The sequence below is a fragment of the Penicillium angulare genome (assembly GCF_028827245.1).
Source record: "Penicillium angulare strain IBT 27051 chromosome Unknown utg000004l_segment0_segment0, whole genome shotgun sequence".
NCBI lineage: Eukaryota > Fungi > Ascomycota > Eurotiomycetes > Eurotiales > Aspergillaceae > Penicillium > Penicillium angulare.
In genome coordinates this window covers 4,221,184-4,245,388 of record NW_026623163.1, presented here as the reverse complement: position 1 = coordinate 4,245,388, position 24,205 = coordinate 4,221,184, and the positions used below count along the sequence as shown (strand labels likewise).

At 47.5% G+C, this 24,205-nt stretch overlaps 10 protein-coding genes across 10 annotated transcripts; 7 read left to right on the top strand and 3 right to left on the bottom strand.

Annotated features, from left to right (window-relative positions):
* Nucleotides 1-2,074: 2,074 nt before the first annotated feature.
* N7478_005473 (phosphatase PAP2 family protein) lies at nt 2,075-2,915 on the top strand (the record flags this gene model as incomplete). Its single annotated transcript, XM_056921687.1, has 3 exons — nt 2,075-2,122; nt 2,195-2,384; nt 2,461-2,915. 3 exons carry the CDS (start codon nt 2,075-2,077, stop codon nt 2,913-2,915), a joined length of 693 nt encoding a protein of 230 aa, XP_056779724.1.
* A 784-nt stretch (nt 2,916-3,699) lies between these two features.
* On the top strand, nt 3,700-4,902 carry N7478_005472 (Elongator subunit IKI1; the record flags this gene model as incomplete). Its single annotated transcript, XM_056921686.1, has 3 exons — nt 3,700-3,858; nt 3,965-4,118; nt 4,175-4,902. The coding sequence occupies 3 exons, from the start codon at nt 3,700-3,702 to the stop codon at nt 4,900-4,902; spliced, it is 1,041 nt and encodes a 346-aa protein (XP_056779723.1).
* Nucleotides 4,903-5,082: 180 nt separating this feature from the next.
* Nucleotides 5,083-5,866, bottom strand: N7478_005471 (SNAP receptor SEC22; the record flags this gene model as incomplete). Its single annotated transcript, XM_056921685.1, has 4 exons — nt 5,083-5,145; nt 5,197-5,602; nt 5,656-5,765; nt 5,837-5,866. The coding sequence occupies 4 exons, from the start codon at nt 5,864-5,866 to the stop codon at nt 5,083-5,085; spliced, it is 609 nt and encodes a 202-aa protein (XP_056779722.1).
* Nucleotides 5,867-6,040: 174 nt separating this feature from the next.
* Nucleotides 6,041-8,218, top strand: N7478_005470 (uncharacterized protein; the record flags this gene model as incomplete). Its single annotated transcript, XM_056921684.1, has 4 exons — nt 6,041-6,087; nt 6,183-6,366; nt 6,442-6,921; nt 6,989-8,218. The coding sequence occupies 4 exons, from the start codon at nt 6,041-6,043 to the stop codon at nt 8,216-8,218; spliced, it is 1,941 nt and encodes a 646-aa protein (XP_056779721.1).
* Nucleotides 8,219-8,602: 384 nt separating this feature from the next.
* N7478_005469 (short chain dehydrogenase/reductase family protein) lies at nt 8,603-9,995 on the bottom strand (the record flags this gene model as incomplete). The annotated part of the gene is made up of 5 exons (XM_056921683.1): nt 8,603-9,157; nt 9,217-9,287; nt 9,344-9,493; nt 9,566-9,651; nt 9,715-9,995. 5 exons carry the CDS (start codon nt 9,993-9,995, stop codon nt 8,603-8,605), a joined length of 1,143 nt encoding a protein of 380 aa, XP_056779720.1.
* A 317-nt stretch (nt 9,996-10,312) lies between these two features.
* Nucleotides 10,313-12,456, top strand: N7478_005468 (CLPTM1 family protein; the record flags this gene model as incomplete). Its single annotated transcript, XM_056921682.1, has 4 exons — nt 10,313-10,360; nt 10,430-11,488; nt 11,559-12,044; nt 12,115-12,456. The coding sequence occupies 4 exons, from the start codon at nt 10,313-10,315 to the stop codon at nt 12,454-12,456; spliced, it is 1,935 nt and encodes a 644-aa protein (XP_056779719.1).
* Nucleotides 12,457-12,673: 217 nt separating this feature from the next.
* N7478_005467 (Mis6 domain protein) lies at nt 12,674-15,377 on the top strand (the record flags this gene model as incomplete). The annotated part of the gene is made up of 4 exons (XM_056921681.1): nt 12,674-12,698; nt 13,101-13,151; nt 13,208-14,235; nt 14,292-15,377. 4 exons carry the CDS (start codon nt 12,674-12,676, stop codon nt 15,375-15,377), a joined length of 2,190 nt encoding a protein of 729 aa, XP_056779718.1.
* A 274-nt stretch (nt 15,378-15,651) lies between these two features.
* N7478_005466 (post-initiation translation factor DPC29) lies at nt 15,652-16,638 on the bottom strand (the record flags this gene model as incomplete). The annotated part of the gene is made up of 2 exons (XM_056921680.1): nt 15,652-16,277; nt 16,347-16,638. 2 exons carry the CDS (start codon nt 16,636-16,638, stop codon nt 15,652-15,654), a joined length of 918 nt encoding a protein of 305 aa, XP_056779717.1.
* Nucleotides 16,639-16,771: 133 nt separating this feature from the next.
* Nucleotides 16,772-23,111, top strand: N7478_005465 (AP-1 complex accessory protein LAA1; the record flags this gene model as incomplete). Its single annotated transcript, XM_056921679.1, has 4 exons — nt 16,772-20,848; nt 20,903-21,134; nt 21,185-21,486; nt 21,543-23,111. The coding sequence occupies 4 exons, from the start codon at nt 16,772-16,774 to the stop codon at nt 23,109-23,111; spliced, it is 6,180 nt and encodes a 2,059-aa protein (XP_056779716.1).
* Nucleotides 23,112-23,487: 376 nt separating this feature from the next.
* Nucleotides 23,488-24,043, top strand: N7478_005464 (Zn(II)2Cys6 transcription factor domain-containing protein; the record flags this gene model as incomplete). The annotated part of the gene is made up of 2 exons (XM_056921678.1): nt 23,488-23,681; nt 23,761-24,043. 2 exons carry the CDS (start codon nt 23,488-23,490, stop codon nt 24,041-24,043), a joined length of 477 nt encoding a protein of 158 aa, XP_056779715.1.
* Nucleotides 24,044-24,205: the final 162 nt, after the last annotated feature.

Sequence of the window (24,205 nt, the reverse complement as noted above, 5' to 3'; positions counted from 1 at the left end):
TCCTCTAAACTTCCATGAAATCATAACGCTTCCAAAGATAGTTTCAGAAGAGTCATACTATGACTCTTACTTGATATACGACCAGGGTGTTTTTTTTTTTGAAACTTGGCCATGCATCATGCATACTCTCAGCCGAGCCGCAACAAATAAACCAATACCAGTTGCGCCCGTTGCATTGGCTCCAGTGTGACCTGAGGCTCCGACACCCAATGAACTCCCCCAACCATGGCCCCCGACTTTCTGCTCCACGCCAAACATGCGCCCTGGACTAGTCTGTTGCTCCTGTTTTGTCCGAATAATAATATCTTTTTTTTTAAAAAAAAAATAAAAAAAAGGAACTAGTACATGCAAGAAAACCTGTTTCAAGAACCAATAAAAGCGACAATAATATCTCAGGAACTATCCTCTGAATCCACCGCCCTTTGCACTGCATTTACGAGCTGTCAGCCCTACACTCCAGGTCAGAGAAGCGGTCATCCTACATACTCTCCTTTCCCCCTTCCACCATCTATCTAGAACCTCGTACAAGCCCCCAAATCAAAACTAAAAAACCTTGGCTTTCTCCTCTTTGGCCCCATATTATTTTATATTTATTCATAGATTATACTCTGGAAACTCCCCGCGAGCCTGTTCCCGCGCGTCTCAGCCCCGCCAAAGAAAGACAGTATAGAACGGACCATTAGTCCGGACGACCAAGTGCCCGCTTAGCCCATTTCTTATGTGCGGAATGAAGAGGCTGTGCTAATTTTGGCGGGTTTCCTCTGCCGCTAGTGCGCCCCATTGACGTCGGAATTCTGACCAGGTGATTTCGGGCTCGGTTTTGGGCTTAGCCCGCTCGCAATTGTAGAATGCTCGCATCTTCGGGGAATTTAGTCGCTTTTGCTTGCGTTAGTGGGGGTTTTGTGCCTTCTTTCTTAGGAACCCCCACCATGCGCTTCCATAAGGCTCGCTGGACTTGATTTTTGGTGATTTCGGTTTCGGTTGCGAGTTTAGTTCATTGTGGGTAGTTAGTGTTAAGGTTTTTATATGCAGATTAAGGAATGTATTTGAAATTATTATAGTTGATTAGTTTCCAAGTTCGCTTCATTATAGACAATATGCGCAGATAGATATGGACGGGATATCTCCGCCCGGGGGTTATAAGCGGGGCGCTAATCTGGAAGTGAGGCGAGGACGGTGACATCGCTGTTTAGACATAATATGATCCACTTATACCGCCTACGATGGGTATAGGCTTCAAATCCATGTTGAGTTGAGGCATTTTGTCTAGTGCCAGTAGGATTCTCTAGAACTTTTCAGACTTCCAAGGTTCCGTTATACCCGGGCGAAGAATTTTGGACATAAAATAACTTGAAGTAAATATAGTACTAGTAATAATTTTGACTCCAAGTCGGCAATGCCAGTGTGTGTTATCGTAGTAGGTAGTAGTACTAGTATCTAGTATCCGTGCGCAATATATGATCTAGTACATACTTGGCGCTCGTACATCTCGTTCACGCACGTGCGACCTTTCCAAGGCACATTTAAAGCATTATATGGTGTTTACTCCTCAGTATATCAAACACCTAATTATACCTCATGAACGCCCAGCAAGTGACCCGGCGATTGTTCATTGTTCTCAGCTAAATGCATTGAGTGCAGTTAGCTGGCTGATGAGCTGCGGGTTGCTTTGACCTGGGGAACGGACCTCGGAGGGAATGATGAAGTTTGGGTCTGGGTTGCATAATCATAGAACCATGATGGCAGTGATCGACCATCACAATATTTATACAAAGCCCCGGGGTAAGATGACAGATTGGTATAGAGCCAGAGATTTATTGAAGCATATTGAAGCATATAGTATAGTAAACAAACGCTTTGGGTGAAAATGATGATGTCGATCGGCATGACTAATCATCCAGGGTCAAAATAGGGGATGCCAAGTGCCAAGATTTAAAACAGCGGTCCTTAGTCGCTGTCTCGGACATAGAGTGGAGTCCTGATCTTATCGCTGTCGTTAAACAGCTTGTGCTTTCCCTGTTTCTTGTTCACATTCTCATCTCATCAACTTTCTCGTTCTGCCCCCACCCTCACCATGGCCGACATACCACTGGCTTCCCTGTCTCTGACACATGTCCACTATGTAAGTACCTTTAAGATTCGGAAGATATCTTCACGAGATAAAGAATGAAACTGACGAAAACAAACCGTTCAGAACCCCGAGGATCCCCTATCCTTCGTGTCGGCATGGCTTGCTCTCCTCCCTCAGGCGCTGTGCGTCTCATATGCCACTCTCATCTGGGCAACCAGAGAGATGGAAGTGATTTTGATGTTCGCTGGACAGCTGGGCTGTGAAGCTTTGAATTTTGGGCTTAAGCGAATTATCAAGGAAGAGCGACCAAAGGGTGCGTGACCATCGTTGGCTTTGAGGCTTTAACACTCATTGTAATCATCATCATACTGACCTACATGTCCTTCTAGAAATGTTTGGCAAGGGCTATGGAATGCCCTCCTCTCATGCTCAGTTCATGGCTTTCTTCTCCGTCTACCTCACCTTCTTCCTCCTCTTCCGACACACCCCGGCGTATGCGACCTCATACCCCTTCCTGGGAACCATCCTACGAGCCTTTGTCACCCTCGTCCTTTTGGCTGTCGCAGGTGGTGTTGCTTATAGCCGTCTCTACTTGAACTACCACACAATCCGCCAAGTGCTGGCCGGATCTGGAGCTGGTGTCGCGTGCGCATTTGCCTGGTTCGTCATCACTGGCCTTCTTCGTCGATGGGGTTGGATTGACTGGGCCGTGGAGCTGACCCTGGCCCGCTTGCTACGTGTTCGTGACCTGGTAGTGAGTGAGGATCTTGCTGAGTCCGGCTGGCAGCGTTGGGAAGCACTGCGATCCCAAAGACGCGCCGGTGAACACCGCAAAGAGGAGTAAATTTGGCAACTTTTTTGTTTCGCTCGTCTTTTCTCGCGTGGTACAGGCATGTGTGTATAGTAGAGTATACAAGGGTATATATTGGAATACTATACTGCAGCATGTCTGAAACACCGAGCTTTAGTAATCCCTGTCCCCGATTCGCTTGGCTGTATTGCCGTTGATGTCTTACCTACCTGGAACCTATGCGCGGATATTTACTTGCATATAAGTACTACTATCTACTATATGACCACGGAACTGTGTTCTTAGGGTCCGCCTGATGTTAAAATACATCCGGATATGTTCGAAATTTTTGAAGTATATAGATCAATATCAATTTGCACTGGAATCTACATCTGTAAAGGGAGACAGGTCTATCTGTTCAACCCTCAGACTGCAGATCTAGATGCCTTGCAGTGCATTTCTTTTCGTGGTCATTTTATAAATTATAAAGATATTCCCGAGGGCTTTGAATGACTCCTGGTATCGGGTCTGGAAAAACTGCGATGAGCAATGGAAGTTCCATGTGAGACTCTTCTAGATTCAAGGTTGCATTTGAACTTGACCACTTTAATCCAAGCCAGAGCTGTAGATAGCTATATGCCAATTGTGCAAGCCACTCGAAGCTAAGAAACATGCTTAAAAAGACACAAATTACTCAAATGTGAATGCAGATGCGGCTCGGGCCGTCGAGCCTCAACTGTGGCATCACAGAGTGAAATTTTTGCAGTGTGGCCGACTACCCCACCTCAACCTCCTCGCCCTTCCCAGCAGCCATTCTAACCTTAATAGGCAGATAAATATGGCCCCAGTCAATCTGTCGCACCGAAGGACGCATAATCTGCTCCTAATCTCTAAACTCCTGAGCCTGAGAGATACGACATCACCGCTCACGTTGCTTTTGGACTCCCTAGAGCAGCCCGCCACACCCCTCTTCCAAGAGTATATTAGACGCGCCAAGGTGCGTATATCCTCTCCCTTGACGTGACTCGTTCCAATCTGCTTCTATAAGCTGCAATATGCGTTGTATCATTAGCTTGGGACACCGATGCTAATTGTCCATTTAGCTCTCCAAAGTCCATGTCACACTCATTGCATTCGAGACATTAAAGAAACCGGACGGATGTGATGCATTTGTATCCACCCGTCGCAAAAGTCCGGCAGATATCATCAAGGAAGTAGCTGCAGCCTATAAACCTTCTGCGACTGGTCCATCAAAAAGTATGTTTCTGTTCAATATCTTAAGCGTATGGAACTCGAGCTCATCTGTGTTATAGGGCGTCTCATCATAATTGATGCTATCAATCCTCTTCTAAACTCAAGAAATGTTGATCCAAATTTCCATCTGCCTTCTTTCTTAGGCGCTTTTATCGCCCCTTCAAATCCCGCAGCTCCCAAATCTGATGCGTCTCTCGTCGTGACTTACCATCAAGATGTTCCGGGCATCCCCCCGCTGAACTCATACTTGCCATCTTCATTCTCAATCTTGACTTATCTCGCCACCAGTATTATTACTCTGCATTCTTTCTCGCACATTCTAGCACAAAAGGCCGCCCGCAACCGCAGTCTGGTTGCCCCCGTCTTTGGACTTGAAGAAGAACAAGATGGTGTCCTTCTGGGCAGACTTGATAAGTTGTCCGGCACTGGAGCCGCTGAGGGTATCGTGCTTGAGCTGGAACACCGTCGAAAGAGTGGACGAGGTGTTTTGGAATGGTATCTTCTTCCACCAGCATCCCGGTACTCAGCAAATCAGGTGAAGGAGATCGTTACCCTTCTCGACGATAACATTCTCTATAACCCCCCCATTGAGAACGATGAAAATGGCGAGGAGGAGCCTCAGTCAACATTTGAGCTGGGCCTGACAGATCGCCAGAGACGTGATAGAGAGGGTGTTGTTTTGCCTTACTTTGATGCGCAGAAAGGAGATGGTCCCGGTGAAGGAGGCCGCATTCTTTACGACATGGGCGAGGAAGATGACTTTGATGAAGAAGAAGATGAAATATAGACTGCCCTTCTTGGCTCTACAATATTCTGGTTTCTGCTTTGCAGTTTGCACATGTTTTTGCATTGCGGACTTTAGGGGGTGAATTGTATCCTGCAACCACCAGGGAGATATTAACTATGCGTACATTCATACAAGGGAGCATACAAGGGAGCATCGGCGCAAAATGGTCCAAAGAGAAATCTAGAAGAAGCGCCAGAAAAGCAAAATGAAGATCAAGAGGCCAACACCGATAAAGGGACCATACTGCCGAGTTGTCAGTCACGGATTTGAGATACTTTGGATGTGTCAACATACCTGCTTCACCAACAATTCCCAGTTGATGCGCACTGCCGCCTTCCGGTATTTCTTACTGTCCTCTCTCAGACGGCCAGACAATTCTCCCATTCGCTCTAGACTATCTCCGCGGTATAGGAGATCCTCGATGTTCTTGGTCATGACCTTGGTGACATCTCGTAGCTCATCGTTTAGCTTGTCAAGGTTCCCAGAGGCACGGCTATCTTGATACAGCTTCTTGGTGCGCTGGATGAAGGTGTCGAATTCGACGAATGCGTAAGGGCGGAGATTGGGAGATTGATATTGTGAGGTGGAGTAGGTGGTAGTGAATTCAGAGGCCAGATCGGCCAGATAGGTGAATGCAAGTTTTCGTGGATAAGAGCGGTCACAGATGCAAAGGAAGCAAATGTCGTCCTGGATAGTGTAGCTAATGGAGAGTTAGAACCAATCTGACCACATGGAGAATCTTGATTCACTCACTGGAGATTGTACTGGCCGGACTCGATGCTTGCTTGTGGTACTGCATTACGATTCAGGCGGCGGAAGATCATTTTAGCCTGACCTTTGATTTCAGAGAGCTCATTTTCAGCCTAGAAAGCCCGTTAGTTTGGCTCGAGTAAAACAAAAAGTCTCGTCTTCGTTCACTGGGGCCTTCTCTCACCTGCTCATCATCCACCGAAGCGGCCAGCATTAGACCTGCGCATCTTATCGTTAGCAGCCTCTCTTTCACTCTTTCCTAGCAACTGATCCTTACCATCAATCCTGGCAATCTGAGTTGACTTAACCATCTTGACGACTGCGAACCAGGAGAAAAAGGACAGAATCACTCTTTGTTTATTGAAGGATCTCCGTGCAATCAACCAGCATGGCCCGCAAAAGAGCGGTGGATGGTGGCAGAACTCGGCCTTTAGGGTGAGCTATGTTGATCCCTCTCCGCTTCCGTCGTCCTTCGCTTTGTTGCTTTCACCTTTGGAACTGTTCGCTTTCTGACCCTAATCATGATATAGTGGACGTACTTCAAATCCTGCCGTTGCAGCAGATGAAGAATTAAAGCGAATGTCTTCTCCTGGATCGCCTGAAAGGGTATCCCCTCCAAAAAAAACACCCCGCAAAGCCGCGCCCTGGGGAAAGTGGAGCGAGGAACAGCTCTTAACAAGCGATAAGTCGGTTTTAATAGACGCAGACTTGGTGGTAAGTATTGATCTTCCCATGAAGTCTAATACATGTGAATTACAAGCTCACGGTTTAAATTTAAATCTGTTTTAGAAGCTCTTAGCTAGCTCTGCATCATGGCACTGTTTAGAGGAAAATGAGAAGCGCCAAATCCTAGATTTGCTTCCCTCCGATATCCACCCGAACCCAGATCCCCCAGCAGATGATCCCACCGCAGCTATTCCACCACTCCCTGACTCCTTTGTTCGCTACTCAAACAATTGGAGAGACGGCATACGTCAGTTCCAGCTTGACTTGCAGAATGGTCGCTACGACCCAGACTGGTTGCGACAGGCGGATGAAGCTCGACTAGAACGTCAGAACGGAGCCTTTGACTCATTCAAGGAACGAGAATATGAGCAGTTCTGGGGCCAGAAGCAGAAATCTGACACGCGCCTTGCCACTGGAGAAGCTGGAAGGATCAGGTTGAATACTTTGGTTGCCAAGGGAGTCATTAGGGTCGGTGACGTGTGGAGATTTACTTACGTCTATGGCAAAGGAGCTGACCGGATATTAATTGATAAAGAAACAAGGGTCCGTTCAAGATAATTATTCATCACAAATATTTGGCAACTCGCTAATCGGAACAATCGGAATATAGATACAAGAAATAAATGGCTCCAAACTTACATTCGTGATGCCAGGCAGGCAAGAAGTTTTTCTCAAAAGCAAGCTCACTGATTCTCCAAAGAACAATCCAGAGGAGCATGACAATATATCACACCAAGTTGAAAACAAAGGTCTGGAAGATACAAATAAGTCGATTACAGAGGCCTCGAATCAACCCTGTCAACAAGAGCAAGCCGCATTGCAGCCCACTCCCACCAGTGACCAGTCTGCAAGTCCCGATGCAGAAGATGTTGAATACGACTTGCCTGTCAATTCCAACAACGAGCAGAGTGAAGAACCGATACAGACATCGAACGACAAAGGAGGCACTGCAAATTGGATCGGAAAGGATTTCTTCACTTCGTCCCCACTCTCAAGCCCGCCCCCCAGCTTGCCGACATCTAGCCCGCCAAAACAATCTATCCGCACCAATCCTGTAGCTCCAGAGAGACAGTCAAATGTTGAGGTCGTAATTTTCAGCCCTCACAAGGCGTCAGATGAGACGCTCAAGCGGTCAATTCCTCAACCTGCAGTAGAGCCCCTTCCAAAGCGCAAAAAAGGCCGACCCCGCAAGGTCCCAATCGATCATGAACTCTCTGAGGTTCAAGATATCCCAGAGATAGAGGATAAGCCTCTGTACAAAGAAGAACCAGAAGCCAGTCCTGAAGCTAAACCAATGCCTGCTTCTCGCCAAACCGTACAGGTTGTGCTCGAGTCAACACCAAATCTCACCCCTAAGCCTGAACCTATAACAGAAACCCACAAACCAGAGAAGAGTATTGAGGACTCTATCCCTCTTCACTCAGGGAACACATCAGCTGAGGCTATCAAGTATCCTCCAATTTTTGAACTACCCGGTCCTTCAGACATACCCATGGATGTTCCACCCAGTACACGACCAGATGAACTGGACATCACAAATAATGTGCAGTCTGACTTGAATTTTACTCCAAAAGACACACAAGAAGTTGCATTACAAACAAACCCAACACCGTCAACGTCTCTACCTATCACAGAGCAATCTAGCATCGCGCCAGAAGAAGTCGTCGTTCGCGAGATAACCAACCCGATGATGCTAGCTAAGAGGATACTAGCTGTCGATGGGCGCAAGAAAGACAGCCGTACAGCCAATGCCTGGAAGGAGATTCGCTGTTATCGCGACAACCAGGATATGGGTTCGCTTTGGGATGTACGGCAGGCCTGGTTTCTGAAGCAGAAATAGCCTCCCATCCTTCTACTACAGCGATACATATTTGATTGCCCGTTGTTTCCTTGCATTGAATTGATTCGTGATTCCCATCTTCTTTTCTTTTTATCTTCTTCTTCTCCTTCTTTACCCAGGTGGTAAATTTTTGAAAATGGCTGGTCCAATGAAATGTAAATTATTCTGAGCTTTAGCGGGTTTCGCAATGGGCACCGATATTTACTATCAAGATTATTCGTCTATCATAAGTTATTCTGTTACCAGAGAACCTGAGTATACTGCTTAGAGTTGGATGCAAATCAATCTCAGAAGAGGTATGAGCTGGAATAATATGATATTATTAAAGAGTTATATTGTTGAGGCATAGGACAAAGGCGATTTTCATTCGTCTTCACATGGTGGTTAGTGCATTCCACCGATAGGCGGCAGAGGATCTGAATCCGCAGCAACATCGACTGCAAAGCTAGCTTGGATGAAATCTTCCAATTCCTCGCTGACGGTCTTTAATTTTTCTTTGACACTAGCGACACCTTCTTGCCCCACGATGTGGCGAGAGGGTGGGTTCTCATGTCCACCAATAGATGTGATAGCATAAACAGTCTCAGAGACCAAGACCTCGAGATGGGCTGAACTAAGAGGCGGATGCATAGACACAACTTCGGGTACGGAGAACGGACCGTCTTCGATGGAGCTAACTCTCGCGTTGTCTTGGCTGTCGCTTTGCCTGCTTGAGGAAGTTTTTGACTGGGGTTGGACTCCTTCAGATGGGGCATCTGGAAGCCTGGGGATAAGATGGTTAAGAATCCCACGGAAGAGAGGTGCGTTGTTGTTTGATGGGGAGTAGGCGGGAGTCATGGGTGGGACACTCGTCACAAGGTTTGTTAGAATGCCAATTTCAATGCTGCATTGGAAAATGGTGAGTTTGATATTGAAGGGTGCGACTTCGAATGCGAGACTCTGTGAAGTGATTGTCAGTTCTGGTTAATTGGTTGAAAGCATTTCAGTTATGTTCTTACATCGCAGAATCCTTCAAGGGCCCAACCGGCTGCGCAGTACATTCCAAGACCTGGAGTACCAATATGGGCGGCTAATTTGTGTTAAAAAGCAGATTCTTCTTATGTATGAACTGGTGAGTGGGCATACTAATTCCAGAGATGATCATTATGTGGCCACTGTGCTCTCGTCTCATGTGCGGCAATGCGGCTTTGATTATATTAAGTGGACCAAAATAGTTGACCTCGAATTGGTCGCGTACAAGGTTCATGGTTTGTGATGAGGCTGATAGTTCTTCAACTGTACCGATTAAAGCTGCAGAGATCCTATGTTACTAAAGTCCAGCGCTCATATGTCATTGGGTATAATTACCTTGGCTTGTGCAGCATAAAAGGATATCGACCCGGCCAAATGTCGCTGCTGCGTCTGCGACGACTGCTTGGCATTCTCCCATCATTCTATAGAGTCAAGCGCATTAGCCAAAATATCACTTCTCACTGACGTCGTATAGTAGAACGCACCTGATATCAAGAGGTACCGCCTTCATCCGTTGTTTCCATCCTTCGTCATTATGTTCCTCCACTTCAGCCAGAAATGCGTCAAATCCATCCCTGCGGCGTTGGTCTCGTTCCAAGGTAGAATGTGCTAGTCCCAGTAGCACGTAGTCTCCATGCGCAAGGACCTGCCGTGCGACTGAAATGCCAATTGGGGAATCCCCCGCAGTAATTAGCCATACTCTCGGGTCATTATGCGACGGAAATTGCTGCGCGCGATAATCGGCGGGGGAGGGGTGGTTATCCATGAGGGTCAGCGCAAGCACTGTAGTGCGATACCCATGGCGCGACGGCTAAGGGACAAAAAAAAATAAGAGAGTCGTCGCAATCGCGAAGAATGCGCGGTGGGAACAATTGATTGCGGAGTTGGAGAGCGTTGGAGTTCGGGATTGGAGGGGAACCATACATCAATACGACCTCGGGAGGCGCCAAGCCCCCGCGTTAACTTTCCCTAGCTAGCTCTCGACCCGGCTAAGACGTGCTCGCTAACTTCCACTTCGGCCGCGTTGGCCTCTTTCTCTTCTCTTTGCCTCCCTGTTATCCGCTTTACGCCTAATATTTCATCATGCCTGAACAGAGGCAACGCAGAGAAGAGCCAGAGTCCGGCTCTAGCGTAAGTGATTCTTCTTAACCCTTGGTGGAGTCTCCGCCTGAAGCTTTCGGTTTATTGACGATCATCTAGTCTGGCCTAAAAGGAGCCCTTCAAGGCCTGGGAATCTTCCTCTTCGTACAATTCGTGATCGGACAATATTTCGGAAATAAACAGAATAATGCCACGACCAATGTTAGCGGAGGTGGCCCTATTCCCACGTTTGAGAATCGCCCCAATCCCAGCGAAGTAACCGACCCCAGCATTCTCCCGGATACCATCGCTCCTATCTGGGCTTCCGATACTGGTCTGGATATCAATATTTATGTCACGCCTTCCCTTGCGCTTCCATCTCTGAAATCCCCGAGCACCACACTCGTGTTGCAGGAAAAGAACTTCACGCTTGGTAATTATAGCGATACCCGCGAAATCGATACCACCATCAAGGTCCCAAAGCAAGTCCAACAGAATGGCACTCTTTGGGCACACTTCCTGGTTGCCCGTACTGGACATGAGTTAGATCCGGCTGCGAAAGGTTACAGCAGCGACCATGCCGTGCACTTCCAACGTCCCCTGAACCAGTACCTTGCCAAGAAGAAAACCAAGAAGTTGAAGAGCCTTTTGTCCAAGGACGGAGAGGAGAAAGAAGAGGAAGACAACACCCCGAAAGTCTCGATTGCTTCTTACTATCACCCCAACTTCACGGTGTCCCTGATTCCAGACTCGGGAACCCAGAAATTCGGTCAGATGCACCCCGCAGTCCGCCAGCATGTGCAGCTAGAGCGCACTAGTGCCCGTGACATCAGTGGCCAAAATGGATGGTACTACCCTATCGTATACCTGAACACTTTCTGGCAGTTGCGTACCCACATGATGGAGCTGAACTCTACTGTTGAAACCGTGCCTTTGCGCATTACGATTAACAACATGGCCAACTGGAAGTTCAGCATTATCACTAGCGTTGATGAGGGCTCCAAGCAAAGTGCTCGACAGGCAGCTGAAGGTGGCCCCGTGCCTGGTGGAGGTGATGGTACTGAATGGGAGATGGTCAAGGAAATCTTGCTTGATACCAACATCTTTCTCTTGGGTACTACTGGAATTGTCACCATTCTGCACATGGTTTTCGAGACCCTCGCATTTAAGAGCGACATTGTGAGTAATCCGATATGATGGGATATGGTTGCAATTTACTAGAACTGTCTTTGCTGATTTGAATATTTAGTCTCACTGGCGCAAGAAGAAGGACATTGTTGGTACCTCCGTCCGTACCATCCTCGCCAATGTCTTCATGCAGGCTGTTATCTTCCTCTACCTTGTTGACAATAGCGACAACACTTCTTGGATGATTTTGGCCAGTCAAGGCTTCGGAATCCTCTTAGAAGCCTGGAAGATCACCAAGACTGTGGACGTTCGTCTGCGTCCGCCACCAGCAAACTCCTTCTTCTCCTTCCTGCCTTACGTGGTTGTATTTGAGGACAAGCATAAGCTCACTGAGACTGAGCAGAGAACCCAGGAGTACGATGAGATTGCTTTCCGCTACCTGTACATCATTGCAGTGCCCCTGCTTCTCGCATACGCTGCCTACAGTCTAGTCTACAACACTCACAAGTCTTGGTATTCGTACATCATCGAGACCCTTGTTGGTAGTGTGTACGCATATGGATTCTTGATGATGGTGCCTAGCTTGTACATCAACTACCGCTTGAAGGTGAGATATCCTCCCCCCAAAAATTGCAAGTCAACCACTAGGATCGCAAAAGCTAATATCTATTCTCTAGTCTGTTGCTCATATGCCTGGCAAGGCCATGGCCTACAAGTTCCTCAACACCTTCATTGACGATCTCTTCGCTTTCACTGTCAAGATGCCCTGGTTGCACCGCTTAGCTACTCTTCGTGACGATGTCATCTTCTTCGTTTGGCTTTATCAGAGCTACAAGTACAAGATTGATTTCAAGCGCGTCAACGAGTTTGGACAGGGTGGTGACAGTGACGAGGAAGAGGAGTCGGTGCAGCTCACTGAGAAGACCGAGAAAGCCGAGAAGCAAGAGGAGGTAGCTAAGCAAACCTCTGCTAAGGTTGACTCCAAGTCGGGCAAGTCTTCTACTCGCAAGCGCAAGTGAGCGATAATTGTGGAATCCTGTTACGATGAATCCATAGCATATGTGGGACCCTAAAGATTGTCTGTCCTATTTTGCGATCAAAATATGTGCTTTATTAAAGAACAAGAAGCCCCTGAAGCAAATGTTTGATTTTTTTAATTTTTTGTTTTGGCCGAAATCAATAGCATTTATCTTAGATTATTATTATACTATTACGCTATTTCATTTCAATTATAACATGGATATCAAGGTTGTTGAACTTAGTATGTATTTCACCCAGTTTCGGGTTATTGTTATGGATTTCCCGATCGGGCTTAAGCGCGGCGGCATCTCTGTTTCGCGCCCACGTTTTGCTCTCTATACCACGCACTTGTTCTACTTTCCAATCCCAAGTAAAGGGATTTGATGATCCAATTTTCAAGCCAATCTCTCATCTCCCGCACCGAGGTCATCGGTATTTGAATTTAGAGGTTGGTTCGGTTGATGCCACCGCGACTGTACGGAGACGCGCCAAGGATCAAGTGCATGACCGCCAGCCTAACAGGCGTGATAGAAGCAACATTTACAACAAGAAGAGGGGTGGCGCATATCTTCAATGGATAGTGATCAAGGTATTTTATACAGATTGGCTCGCAAACTTAAACACTTACTGAGAACGCCCACAGGAAATAATGAGCGGAGCACTTTGCTCGACGCTATTGAGCATCTCGAAGCTGGTAGGAAACCAAGAGCAAAAAGTTGAGTGAGACCAGAGCGGCTGACGCCATAATAGTTGCCTTTGTTCCGGTGAAACAGAGATACACCGATGCTGGTCAGTTGGCTAAAACAATTGCATCGGACGCGTATGAGAATGGCATTCCACAAGATGCGCTGGGCCGTTTGCTGAAGATCTTAACAACAAAAACAAATTTGGACCAGGGAACGACGACCACTTTAATCAACAACTTATACTCTGCCGAGAGAGTCATTTCCAAACATGTCACCCAAGTTGTTTGCTGTTTAGGGCCCAGCAAGTCTAAGCCCACCCCAGCGACGCAGTCCTTGCTGGTCCGATGGCTTATCCTCACTTATGAGCATTTTGAGGATAAGAGTCATCTTGGGAAGCTATATGCAGTACTTTTCAATCATCTCGATATGATAAGTTTGCGTAGGCCTCTATGTCATCTTCTTTCTCTGATCACGAGACGCAAACACGTCAAGCCCTTCCGGATACAGGCTTTGATGGAGCTGATTCAGAATGCTGGCGGTGAGGAAAAGGAGCTTGTCATACTTCTTAAGATTTTCAAGAACTACTACCCCGAAATCATCATTGGAGACGTAGGCGGCTCAAGGAGGGCTGCCTTGTTCTTCAAACACCCTGACTCTGAATGGGTCGCCCATACGAAGGCGTTGCAGACCGCAAATCTTGCGAGAGCGGAAGCTCTCAAGAGTTCAAACTTCCAAGTTGTTCACCGAGGCGCCGTAAAAAGAAGCAGAATTGAAGTGGTCATTCCTGTAATGCAAACCTCACGCGTGTCGAACAAACATACGTCGCTTGAAGAACTTCGGGATCTTGACCATTTTGTCAACAAGGTCGACGTGATTGAGTTACCTAACCAGATCATCTCAACGCTTGGCGATAGTATGGGCCAAAAATATCTTCATCTGGCCCAGTCGGAAGTTGCAAACAATCGACTCGATGAGTGGCTAAGAAATTTCCTGGATGATAAGATGGAGCAAATCCAAGAAGAAGATAGTGATGATTCGGATATGTTGTCTTATGTTTTGGACTTCGTGGAAGGTTATGCTGCATACACCAAGGTATGTACTCCGAGGCACGTTGGAATTTACTATGTTAATTGTTAACCAAAATGTAGCAACTATTGCCTTCTGTTCGGTCGTTTTTAGAGTTATATCTCAAGACTTGGAATGGGCAAGACAATCAAGAACAAGTACTTCGACTACTGCGATTCATATCGATTGAGCCTTTCAATTCACTCAATACCAAGATCCTGTCTCCATTGGAGTCTACTATGTTAGATGGCTCTCTCGTCTCTAGGACCGAGCTACTTGACTTTTACTCATCATTGATTGTGGAATGGGGTATCAAACTTCGAACACAACCATCCGTTTCGGAAGAATCGATTCCTTTCACTGAATTAATAAAACACGCCGAGCTTTTAGCGTTCTCAATCCAAGAGTTCATTTCAACCTCGAATGATGATCCGCTCCAATCCAAACCAGGCATCTCCCCCGTGTTGCGATTCTACCAATGTGTCACAGATGTCTTTTCTTATGCATCCGAGAATGCCCATATTCGAATTATGGTCCCCCCTGCTGTATCGATATACGAAATTGCATTTAGCACCAGTGTTTCCACAATTTCAATCCTCAGCTCCATAATGGCCGGCTACAAGTCAGCATTCGAAGCATCTCTTGCATCTAAGATTGTCAAAGCCCCCAGCCCTCCCGAACCACTCTACGACCCCGAATTAGTGGGCCAGTTCAATGGATATGTCATGGACATATGCAATTTAATATGGCGCAATCGCGCTCTTAATAGGGAAGATCCTAATGCACAGGCCTTTTTCATTCCACTGACTAGCGTTTCAGCTTTCACCAACTATGTTCGCGACATCAACGAAGCGGCTAGGCATTATGATCGTGAAAGCGCTTTTCACTGTACCCTTTCTTCATTATTCTCTCTTAGCCACCACACAGCCTTTTGCAATCTTTCAGCGGCTTGCTTTGCGGAGTTGGAGGAAGAGCAAGAAATCGCTGAACATCAACCCAGGTTGAGAAAGCCAGTGACTCCAAAGTCTTTGCAGGCACTTGAAAAGAATGGAGGGGCCAAGATGACTTGGCAGGAGTACCGAATAGTTTTTCTAGAGTGGCTTGATGCTATCGGTAGCCGGGGCACAAGCGACCTGATGAGGAGCACTATGAAAGCCTTGAGGGGTTAATGACTCATGACTTTATACATATTCGAAGTTCCAAATGCCTACCTCAATTCTTACTGGCGACGTTACATTAATGCCTGGGTAGAGATAAATTTCAAAAAATCAACTCCAACCGTTATGCATGGTATCCCGGTAGTTCTACATAGTATATATATCTACATTCATATACCCATCAACTGATCGAGTATTGTACACTGGTGATCCATCTCACCTCCGAAAAAGGAAGGCGGAAAAATCGTACTTATACGCCTCCACTTACTAGCCTTCAGATTGGGCCTCATAATTTCTCTGTAGTGTTCAAGTATATATCTTGGACACTCGGGTCGTCGCGCAAGGAACCAAGAAGGTTATCGATCGCTTTGGCCTGTTCCTCATCTTGCACCTCCACTAGGGTATCCTGGTTTGGGTCCCAGAACATCTCCAGCTCCTCAATTGTAAGGCCTGCTGATTTCGAAAATGTCTCGCCGACCTTCTTAGTCTCCGATGGGTCAGTAAAGATGACCAGGCGGCCCTCTTCATCCGTTATGATATCAGTTGCGCCAGCCTCAATAGCTTGGTCCAAGTAGTCATCCGGGTTCAAGCCCTCCTTTGCTTCCATGGCCACTCTTCCCTTTTTCTCGAACAAAAATGTTGTGGGCGTCACCGTTCCCCCATAAGTTTTGATTGAATGTCGAATGTCTTGAAGTACACGCGCTTTTTGATCGGTTTGGCACTCGATCACAGCCGCCACTGAGCCGGGGAGCATTGCTTCGATCGTTAGGGATTCCAATGCTTGTCCTGTTACGCTAAGCCCCTGTCCTCGAGCAATCGCAGCTTCAATGATTATTTTTGGAATAGAGGCACGCTTCGCATTGGAAAGGGCAAGTGTCAGACGAGGATTGTATTTCGGATCGGCGCCCCATACTGTTGCAGAAATGACGTTAGTGAACTTTCCCAAAGCTGAAGACGAAATTCAAGAAGAGAAAAACATACATTGTGTTGCACTGCTAATTTCTTTGCTCATCATTTGGCGCTCCTTGCTCTTTGCTCTGTCATTTTTGGCCTTGTCATGCTTGATTGTCGACCACTTGTTGTGACCGGAGAACAGCGCAGGAGCCGAACTAAAAGCTTGACAGGAATGACAAATCCAAGGACTTGCGGGTTTTTGCAATACTCTGCAGCTCCGAAATAGCATCTCCATAGCCCCCTGATTGCTTTCGTTCCCGTCTTTTTCGCTGAGACGACTCTTAGTCCATAAATGATGGGCGTTCTCCATACATTCCATATCGGACCGAAATTAATCCGAATCTCCGCGGGCATCAACGATAAGGAGACACGATGATGCAAAGTGAACCTCTCATTTAGCCTATTCATTCCTTTTTAATGGGGATTTCTAGATCCTCGATACAAGATCCTCAATGTCTTCCTCTGAACCTGCCCACGCATCTACAACACCCGAAAATGCCGCCCCAGAACTGGATGTCCCCAAGCTCCATGCACTCCCCTCCGAACAGCAAGACCTCTACTTGCTCACCTTCACCTCCGATTTGGTACAATTTATATGCGGCTTAGACCATGCGCAGCTTTCAGCACAGCAAAAATCCCTAAAAAAGGAATTGTTCAAGATCTTGACCCTCCCCTCCCCGACGATCACGCGAGTACTCCGCAACAACATAGGACGATGTTTCAGCACCATCCTTGGGAAGGGGGATCGTGGAATCCTCTTCGAGACCATTACCGACCTACTGGGGATATTGAACGCCAGCAAGAGCGAAGCAGATATAAAGACTAAATTCGCTGCTGCGCATTGTTTAGGGGAGGTTTTTGCTACAGCTGGCGAGAGCGCATTCATGCAATCGAATGTCGCGACAACTGGCATGCTAAAACTCGTCAAGCCCGCTAGTAATCATACTGGACTACGGGGTGCTATTTTCTCAGTGCTTCGTAAAATCGTAGTGGGCATTGGTGTTCCGATCGATGAAGCGACTGCCCGCGATATTTGGAAACAGGCACGAAATGCGGCAACTGGTGACAAGTCGACGTTGGTACAGGTCCATGCCTGCCGTTGCCTGGAACAATTGATCAATACAACACCATTTTTCGATAATGCGAATGATTTCGAGCTTCTCAAGACAATAATGTGGAAGATAATCGATACCCCTACTGCACCGGTCCGACACGCCGCCGCAGCTTGTCTAGGCCGCGCTTTGATCAAGCTTCATGTGACGGATACGCATGTTTTGGCAGCGCCGAAGCCAAAGCCGAAGAAGTCAAAGAGGATTTCGAAGAAACCCGGACCAAGACCTGGTGACGAGGAAGAGGCGGAGATGTCTGAGTCTTCCGTTGCGCCAAAGCAAAAGGGTTCCCGATTGTTTTTCCTTCTTCCAGATCTGCTACAACAACTTTCTTCGCAGTGCTTGAAGAACACCACTTCCAACCGTGCGCGGACTGGCATTTTCGTGTGCTACAAGTATGTTGTGCGCAACTTGGGCGATAAGATTGTTGAAGAGCGCTATGGTCAAATTGCTTCGAATTTGCTCGTTGAACTGCTCACCAGTCCCATGGTCACATACAACCGCTTCCGTCTCCTTATGACCAGAAAGTTTGTGAAGATAATCCTTGAAGAGACCATTGGCCGAGAGATGCTCCAGGAGAGCAGCCAGCTTAATGCCGCCAAATGGATTATCAATGATATTCTTAAAGATTACCCACAGGCTATCCAGGAACGCCGTGAACCCAGCAAATATACGTTGACAAGTGCCGTTAGTGCTTTGTCATCCTTGATTTCATCACTTGGATCCGCCTTTAGCATTCATGCTGACAGTTGCCGCGATGCCTTGCTTCAAGTATTGCCGCATCCCAGTTATACGGTCCAAATCCATACGGCCCATTGCCTGCGAAGCTTTGTTCTCGCTTGCCCCCCTCAACTTCTTTCATGCGTGACAATTTGCATGAATAGCTTGAACAGAGAAATTGGGCAGCTTGCTACACCCCGCCAGTCACCCCGCCGATGCGTAGGATACGCAAATGGCCTCTCAGCAATGCTGAGTACGTCTCGTCTACAGCCGCTTTATGGTGCAGTAGATGTCTTTGCGTGCATTTTTACCCAAGCGACAGACCTCCTCAAAACCAGCAGCACATCTGAACTTCGAGTTGCAAGCACCCAGATTCAGGTAGCATGGATTTTGATAGGTGGTCTCATGCCTTTAGGTCCCAGCTTTGTGAAGATTCATCTCTCACAACTGATGCTGCTATGGAAAAATGCACTGCCAAAGCATTTGAGCAAGGAAAACTCTGCCCAACCAAGCACCCTCGAGACTAGCTTCCTCGCGCATGTTCGTGAGTGTGCCCTGAGTGCCCTTTTGGTTTTCATGGAGTTCAACAGCAAACTTATAACTGCGGATGGCGCAAAGAGAATTGCTGCCATGCTGCAGAACACGGTAGAATTTTTGGATGATCTCCCTCGTCCGAAGTCCATGGAAGAAATCTCGCAACGTTTGCACCCTTCCCTGCAGCTGAACGACTATAAAACCATGGTCCGCCGTCGAGTATTGCAATCTTTCACCAAACTGGTTCACGTTCACCATTCCAGTCACGGAGACATCATTTCCCAGTCTAGCTTACTCAGTCTGGCTATATCTTCATTTGCGGACCCAGACGCACAATACAAGCCCCTGGAAAGCTCTATTGCAGGCTCCACAGGACAATTCGATGGACTGTGGGAACTCTCCGACAACTACGGATTTGGCGTCACTGGACTTGCGCGCGAGTATATTAGCGCCGCGTTGTCTGGTACTCATGGCAGTGACCATAGCACCTCATGCTCTGCCATTGACCCCTCGGACGAGGCCTTTGATGAACCCTTGACATTCCCTATCTGCCAAGCCAGTGAACATGACTCTGTACTTCTATACAGTCTACGAGATGGTGACTCTCTTGCTGTCGATCCCCCAACTACAGGTGTGATAAATTCTGCAATTGAGCTGTTCGCCATTGCAATTGCCCTCCACTCTCCAAAGATTCAAGAGAGCAGCGTAGAGCAAATTGCTACATTTTTGACATCACCCGGCCTTCAGAGAAATCCGGGACGGAAAGCAGCTTTGGGTATCAATATCTCTGTTGCTATTTTGCATGCCCTGAAAGTTGCTGTTAAAGAGACCGATTTCGTGGCAGGGAAGTTGAGTACCTCAACGGATAAAATCTTGCAGGAACTCGTTCAGAAGTTCACAATTGACTCTGACCCTATTGTTCGTACGATTGGCGTGGAGGCGTTGGGACGATTGTGTGATAGTGCAGGAAACGCTTGCACCAATGCGCAAGTTAACTGGCTTGTAGACACCATTGTCGCAAATCGAGAACCCAATGCGAGGGCCGGATGTGCTGCCGCTCTTGGTTGTATTCATTCTCAAGTTGGCGGCATGGCGGCTGGGCTGCATCTCAAGACCATTGTCGGGGTCCTCATGTCTCTGTGCAATGACCCTCATCCAGTTGTCCATTTTTGGGCCCTTGGCGGGCTGGAGCGAGTAGCAAATTCAGCCGGTCTCACATTCTCGCCTTTCGCTTCCAGTTCATTGGGCATGCTCGCTCAACTCTATAACGCTGACACCCACAACGAAGAATGTGCATCTTTGGCTACATCCAACATTGAGATGCTATTTTTGACGCCTGTGGTTATCAGTCGATGTGTTGATTCGCTGATTAACGTCCTTGGCCCAGACTTGCAAGACGTTGCCAAGACTCGCAACCTCATTTTGACTCTTCTGCGCCAATTCCAGCTTGAGGAAAATCCTGCTCTGGTAACCGAGAGCTCAAAATGCTTAGACCACTTCTCTTTATACGCTTCCAGTTATGTAGACTTTCCGGGCTACGTGAAACGTTTGCAAAAGGAGCTTCGGGCCAATCATCCGTTTATGCGAGATGTGGCCGTGCGTGGCCTGAGCAATCTTATGAAGCACGATGCCACTTCTGTTTTGCAAACTGCAAGTGAAACCCTCGAAGATGATATCTGGCTTGCATTCGATGATGCGCCAGACTATGCGCCCTTGAAAACAATGATTCAAGAATGGCTTCAACAGACTGCGCTTACTGAGACTGAGATGTGGATTCAGCGTTGTCAAAATACAATGACCAAGACGCGCAATAAAGTGGAAGTCCCACCTACTACCACAATTCAGACAGCCGCGGGAGATATTCCTGACGACGAAGTAGCTGGGTTTGCCAACGCAGCAGCTGGGGACGGCCAGGGCGACCCTGCCAATGAAGCCATCGCTGGCCAAGAATTGCTGAAATGGCAAAGTCGCAACTTTGCCATGTCATGCCTCTCTGAGCTTTTGGCGACAGTGCAAGAAGCCATTCTACCGGACCAAACCATTCCGGCAGAACTAGCGCTCCAATCGAAGGTTGGCGATATTGTGCGGATGGCATTCTCGGCATCAACTTCCAACGTGATTGAGCTACGTGTGTGGGGCCTGAAGATCATTGATCAAGTCCTGACTGTATGACGATCATTCTTTCTTCTAGTAGAGAACTGCGTGCTAACTTACCTCTAGATGTTTGGGAAAACACCGGACCCTGATTTTGCCGAGGCATCACTGCTCGAGCAGTATCAAGCTCAAATTGGATCTGCGCTCACCCCCGCCTTTGCTGCTGATTCTTCTCCTGAGCTGGCATCAGAAGCAATCAACGTCTCGGCTACCTTTATTGCAACAGGAATCGTGACAAATGTCGACCGCATGGGGCGAATTCTTAAGCTCTTAGTCCTTGGTCTTGAAAACTTCGCTAGTATGTTGAATATTCTTGATGCTCTTTTCAATGCTAATCATGATATGCAGAAAACCCCGAAACCACGGAAATTGGCGATCTTAAGGGGTTGAATTCTAACGCCAGAGTGATGGTCAAGCTAGCCTTATTCTCTGCCTGGGCTCAGCTTCAAATCGCCAGTATTGAGCAGGAATACCTGAACAAAGTTGTTCAGCCTTACTTGGCCAAGCTCACCCCATTGTGGCTCTCTTCTCTCCAAGAATATGCGCGGTTGCGCTTCGAGCCGGATATATCAGGTGCTTTGGGTACTAGTACTCAGAGTAACGACCTAGATGAAGTCTACGCTGCATTGAACCGGGAAACCTTACTCGAGGTAGGTCCTAACACCAATTAATTGCCTCTAGTACGATATATTAATTCACTTCGTAGTTTTACCAAGACACCTGGCTCAGCCTTGTTGATGCCATTGCCGGCTTGGTCGAAAAAGATATTGGCTTTGTTTTTGATGCCTTGGACGGCAAGCTGCTCCAGCCTGAAGAACCCAGCACCTCAAGAGAAAGCGAAGAGAAGGAAACAGATGATCCTGCCAATGGCGAGGTTAAAGGAAAGGGCCATGACATAAATTATCGCGACGAGCCTCTTGCTTTCTTCTTCGTGTTATTTGGTCTTGCTTTTGAGTCACTGGTTGACCAAGCAACTTCCACCTCCCAGAGGTTGGACATTTTACGCGCCCTCAAGAGAATCTTAAGACCTGTTATCTCCGGCAATGCTATATACCAAGATGCTATCTTTTCGGAGACTATGGACACCTTCGACCGACTCGTCTTGACCGAGACCACACCAATTCAAACCGTGATTGTTGGAATCGCACAAAATCTCTCTCTAGATCACCCGGCTGCCCAGAGCGATCAAGAACGAAGTGATCATCTGTCAGACGACATCGAACAGCTTTTCGAATTGACCAGGAGCATAATTTTGGTTCTTGCAGGCATGCTCCCTAACCTTCGCGAATCAACCCCGCTTGCGCGTTTCAATGTTTCCTCGGACGATTCTCTCGCACTTATTCGCTTGGCGCTTCGCTCCCTTGTCGATGTTGCTTCGGTATTTCCTTCCATCATTCGCAACGACCTCCATGCTTGTATCTTGCATATATTCACGACGATCCTCGCTACTGGAATTTGCCAGACAGAAGTTGTCCCCCAGGCGTTGCCGATTTTCCGCCAGTTCATCCACGGGATCACACATTCAGACGAAGTCCCAGAGGACATGGACGTGATTGCCTTCCAGATGCGGGGCTGCCTCACTCGTTTCTTGACCATCTTGACCATTGCCCAGCGTCGAGAGTCCGAGACATCCATCCCATGTGCCAAGAATACAATGTTGGCAATTACTTTCCTGTTGACAGCCGGTGGACACGTCCTCCCTCCGCAGGATCCACTAATCAATCGTGTTCTAGATGAGCTACTCGATTGTCTCCAGGATGTTGGGCTCGCTACCGTGGCGGCAAGCTGCCTTCGTTCAATCGTTCTCAAACCCAGCCCTCGCTATATGACCGACGATGTTATCTCTCGGTATCTCATTCCTCGCTTGGTCGCTTTTCTTGTCGGTTGCCCTACTGATAGTGGCGAGGTTCCCAACGACCCGGAAAGTTCGAGAACGGTCGTTGCTCGTACACTCGTGTCTTGTGTCACCAGCTCGACTTTTACGTCAAGTGAAATCCCGGCTGCCGTTTCTCTTGTGATGTCAGTTTTGTTAGCTCGTGCGAAGCGCGAGGGGCCGACGGTTTACCAGGAGTCTGCTGGTAATCTACTCGAATTGGCCAAAGCCGACCAAATTAGTTTCCGAACTTTGGTTGCAAACATGAACCCCGACCAGAAATCACTTTTGGAGGAAGTCCTTCGCAGTATAGGTGTTGGGAACGGCGCCTCAAAAGTGGGCGAATCAAATGACAACGCGCAACAAGCTGCGCCGAGTATTGCTTTGCGCATGGACTTCTAGAGAGGATGTTCCGTTTGATGTGATACGATCTGAATGCAGTAGTGCACACATGTATAGACAAAAAAATACCCTTCTTTATTGAAAATTATACGAATCGTTCTAGAATCTCTCTGTGACTTTGTGGGCCTCCATAAGATTTGTATCCGAGCAAAAATAAAATTAAAGCAATTAAACTGTCCCTCTTAGGAAACTCGGGGCGCGCTTACATTATCCGCATCAGGTGACGCCGCTTTATGCTTGTCACGAGAATGTCACGGCAGTTATCTCATTCGCGCATCGCGCATTATCCATGGCTTAACTACTTTTAATTCGATTTGTTCCTCTTCTCCTCTCTAAGGACATATATATTTCTCGCGGGTCGAGTCTGGTGTCCATAATGCCCCCAGACCGAGGCCGCGCCTCCCGCGCCTGTACATCATGCAGGAAACAAAAAACTCGTTGCTATGAGCCTGGGGTTCCAGGAAAGGCATGTCTACGATGCGAAAGACTGCACCAAAAATGCTCGCTGGTGCAAGAATCAGAGCAACAAGAAGATGAAGAGTCACCACCTCATTCGGGAACAGATGCGCGGTATGAAGCTCATTCTTCAATTCCCCGCATTGATAAGGCCTTCTAGGAACTAATGAACTTGATCGATATCATGTTTTAGCTTGGAGCGACTAGAGAGAACAGTAGCAACTCTCCTTGATCGTCTGGGCGAGGGCCCAGCAGGGTTTGATGATCACGAGTCCAATAGACCCAGCGCACTGACGACCCCAGAAACTGGGGAAGTTACATACGAGGAGACGGAATCTCCCGCACCCCCGATTATGGTTCTTCGGAATCTAGCTGCGGACTCGGGGGTTAAGTCTACCCCCGACACAAAGGGCACTGCAGCAGTTGTAGATGATCTGATCCCCCAGGATCTAGCTCTAGCACTTGTCACGATGTAAGTTTTATCTCGCAGGACGAATGATTTGATAATGCCTAAACCTAATAATAAAAATTTGTAGATTTCTTGAACATTATGGCCGTTGGATTAGCTATGATCCAGACAGTGACCCGGTCGCTATTTTGCCATGTGTGAAGAAATCTCCTTTGCTTTTTTGTGCATG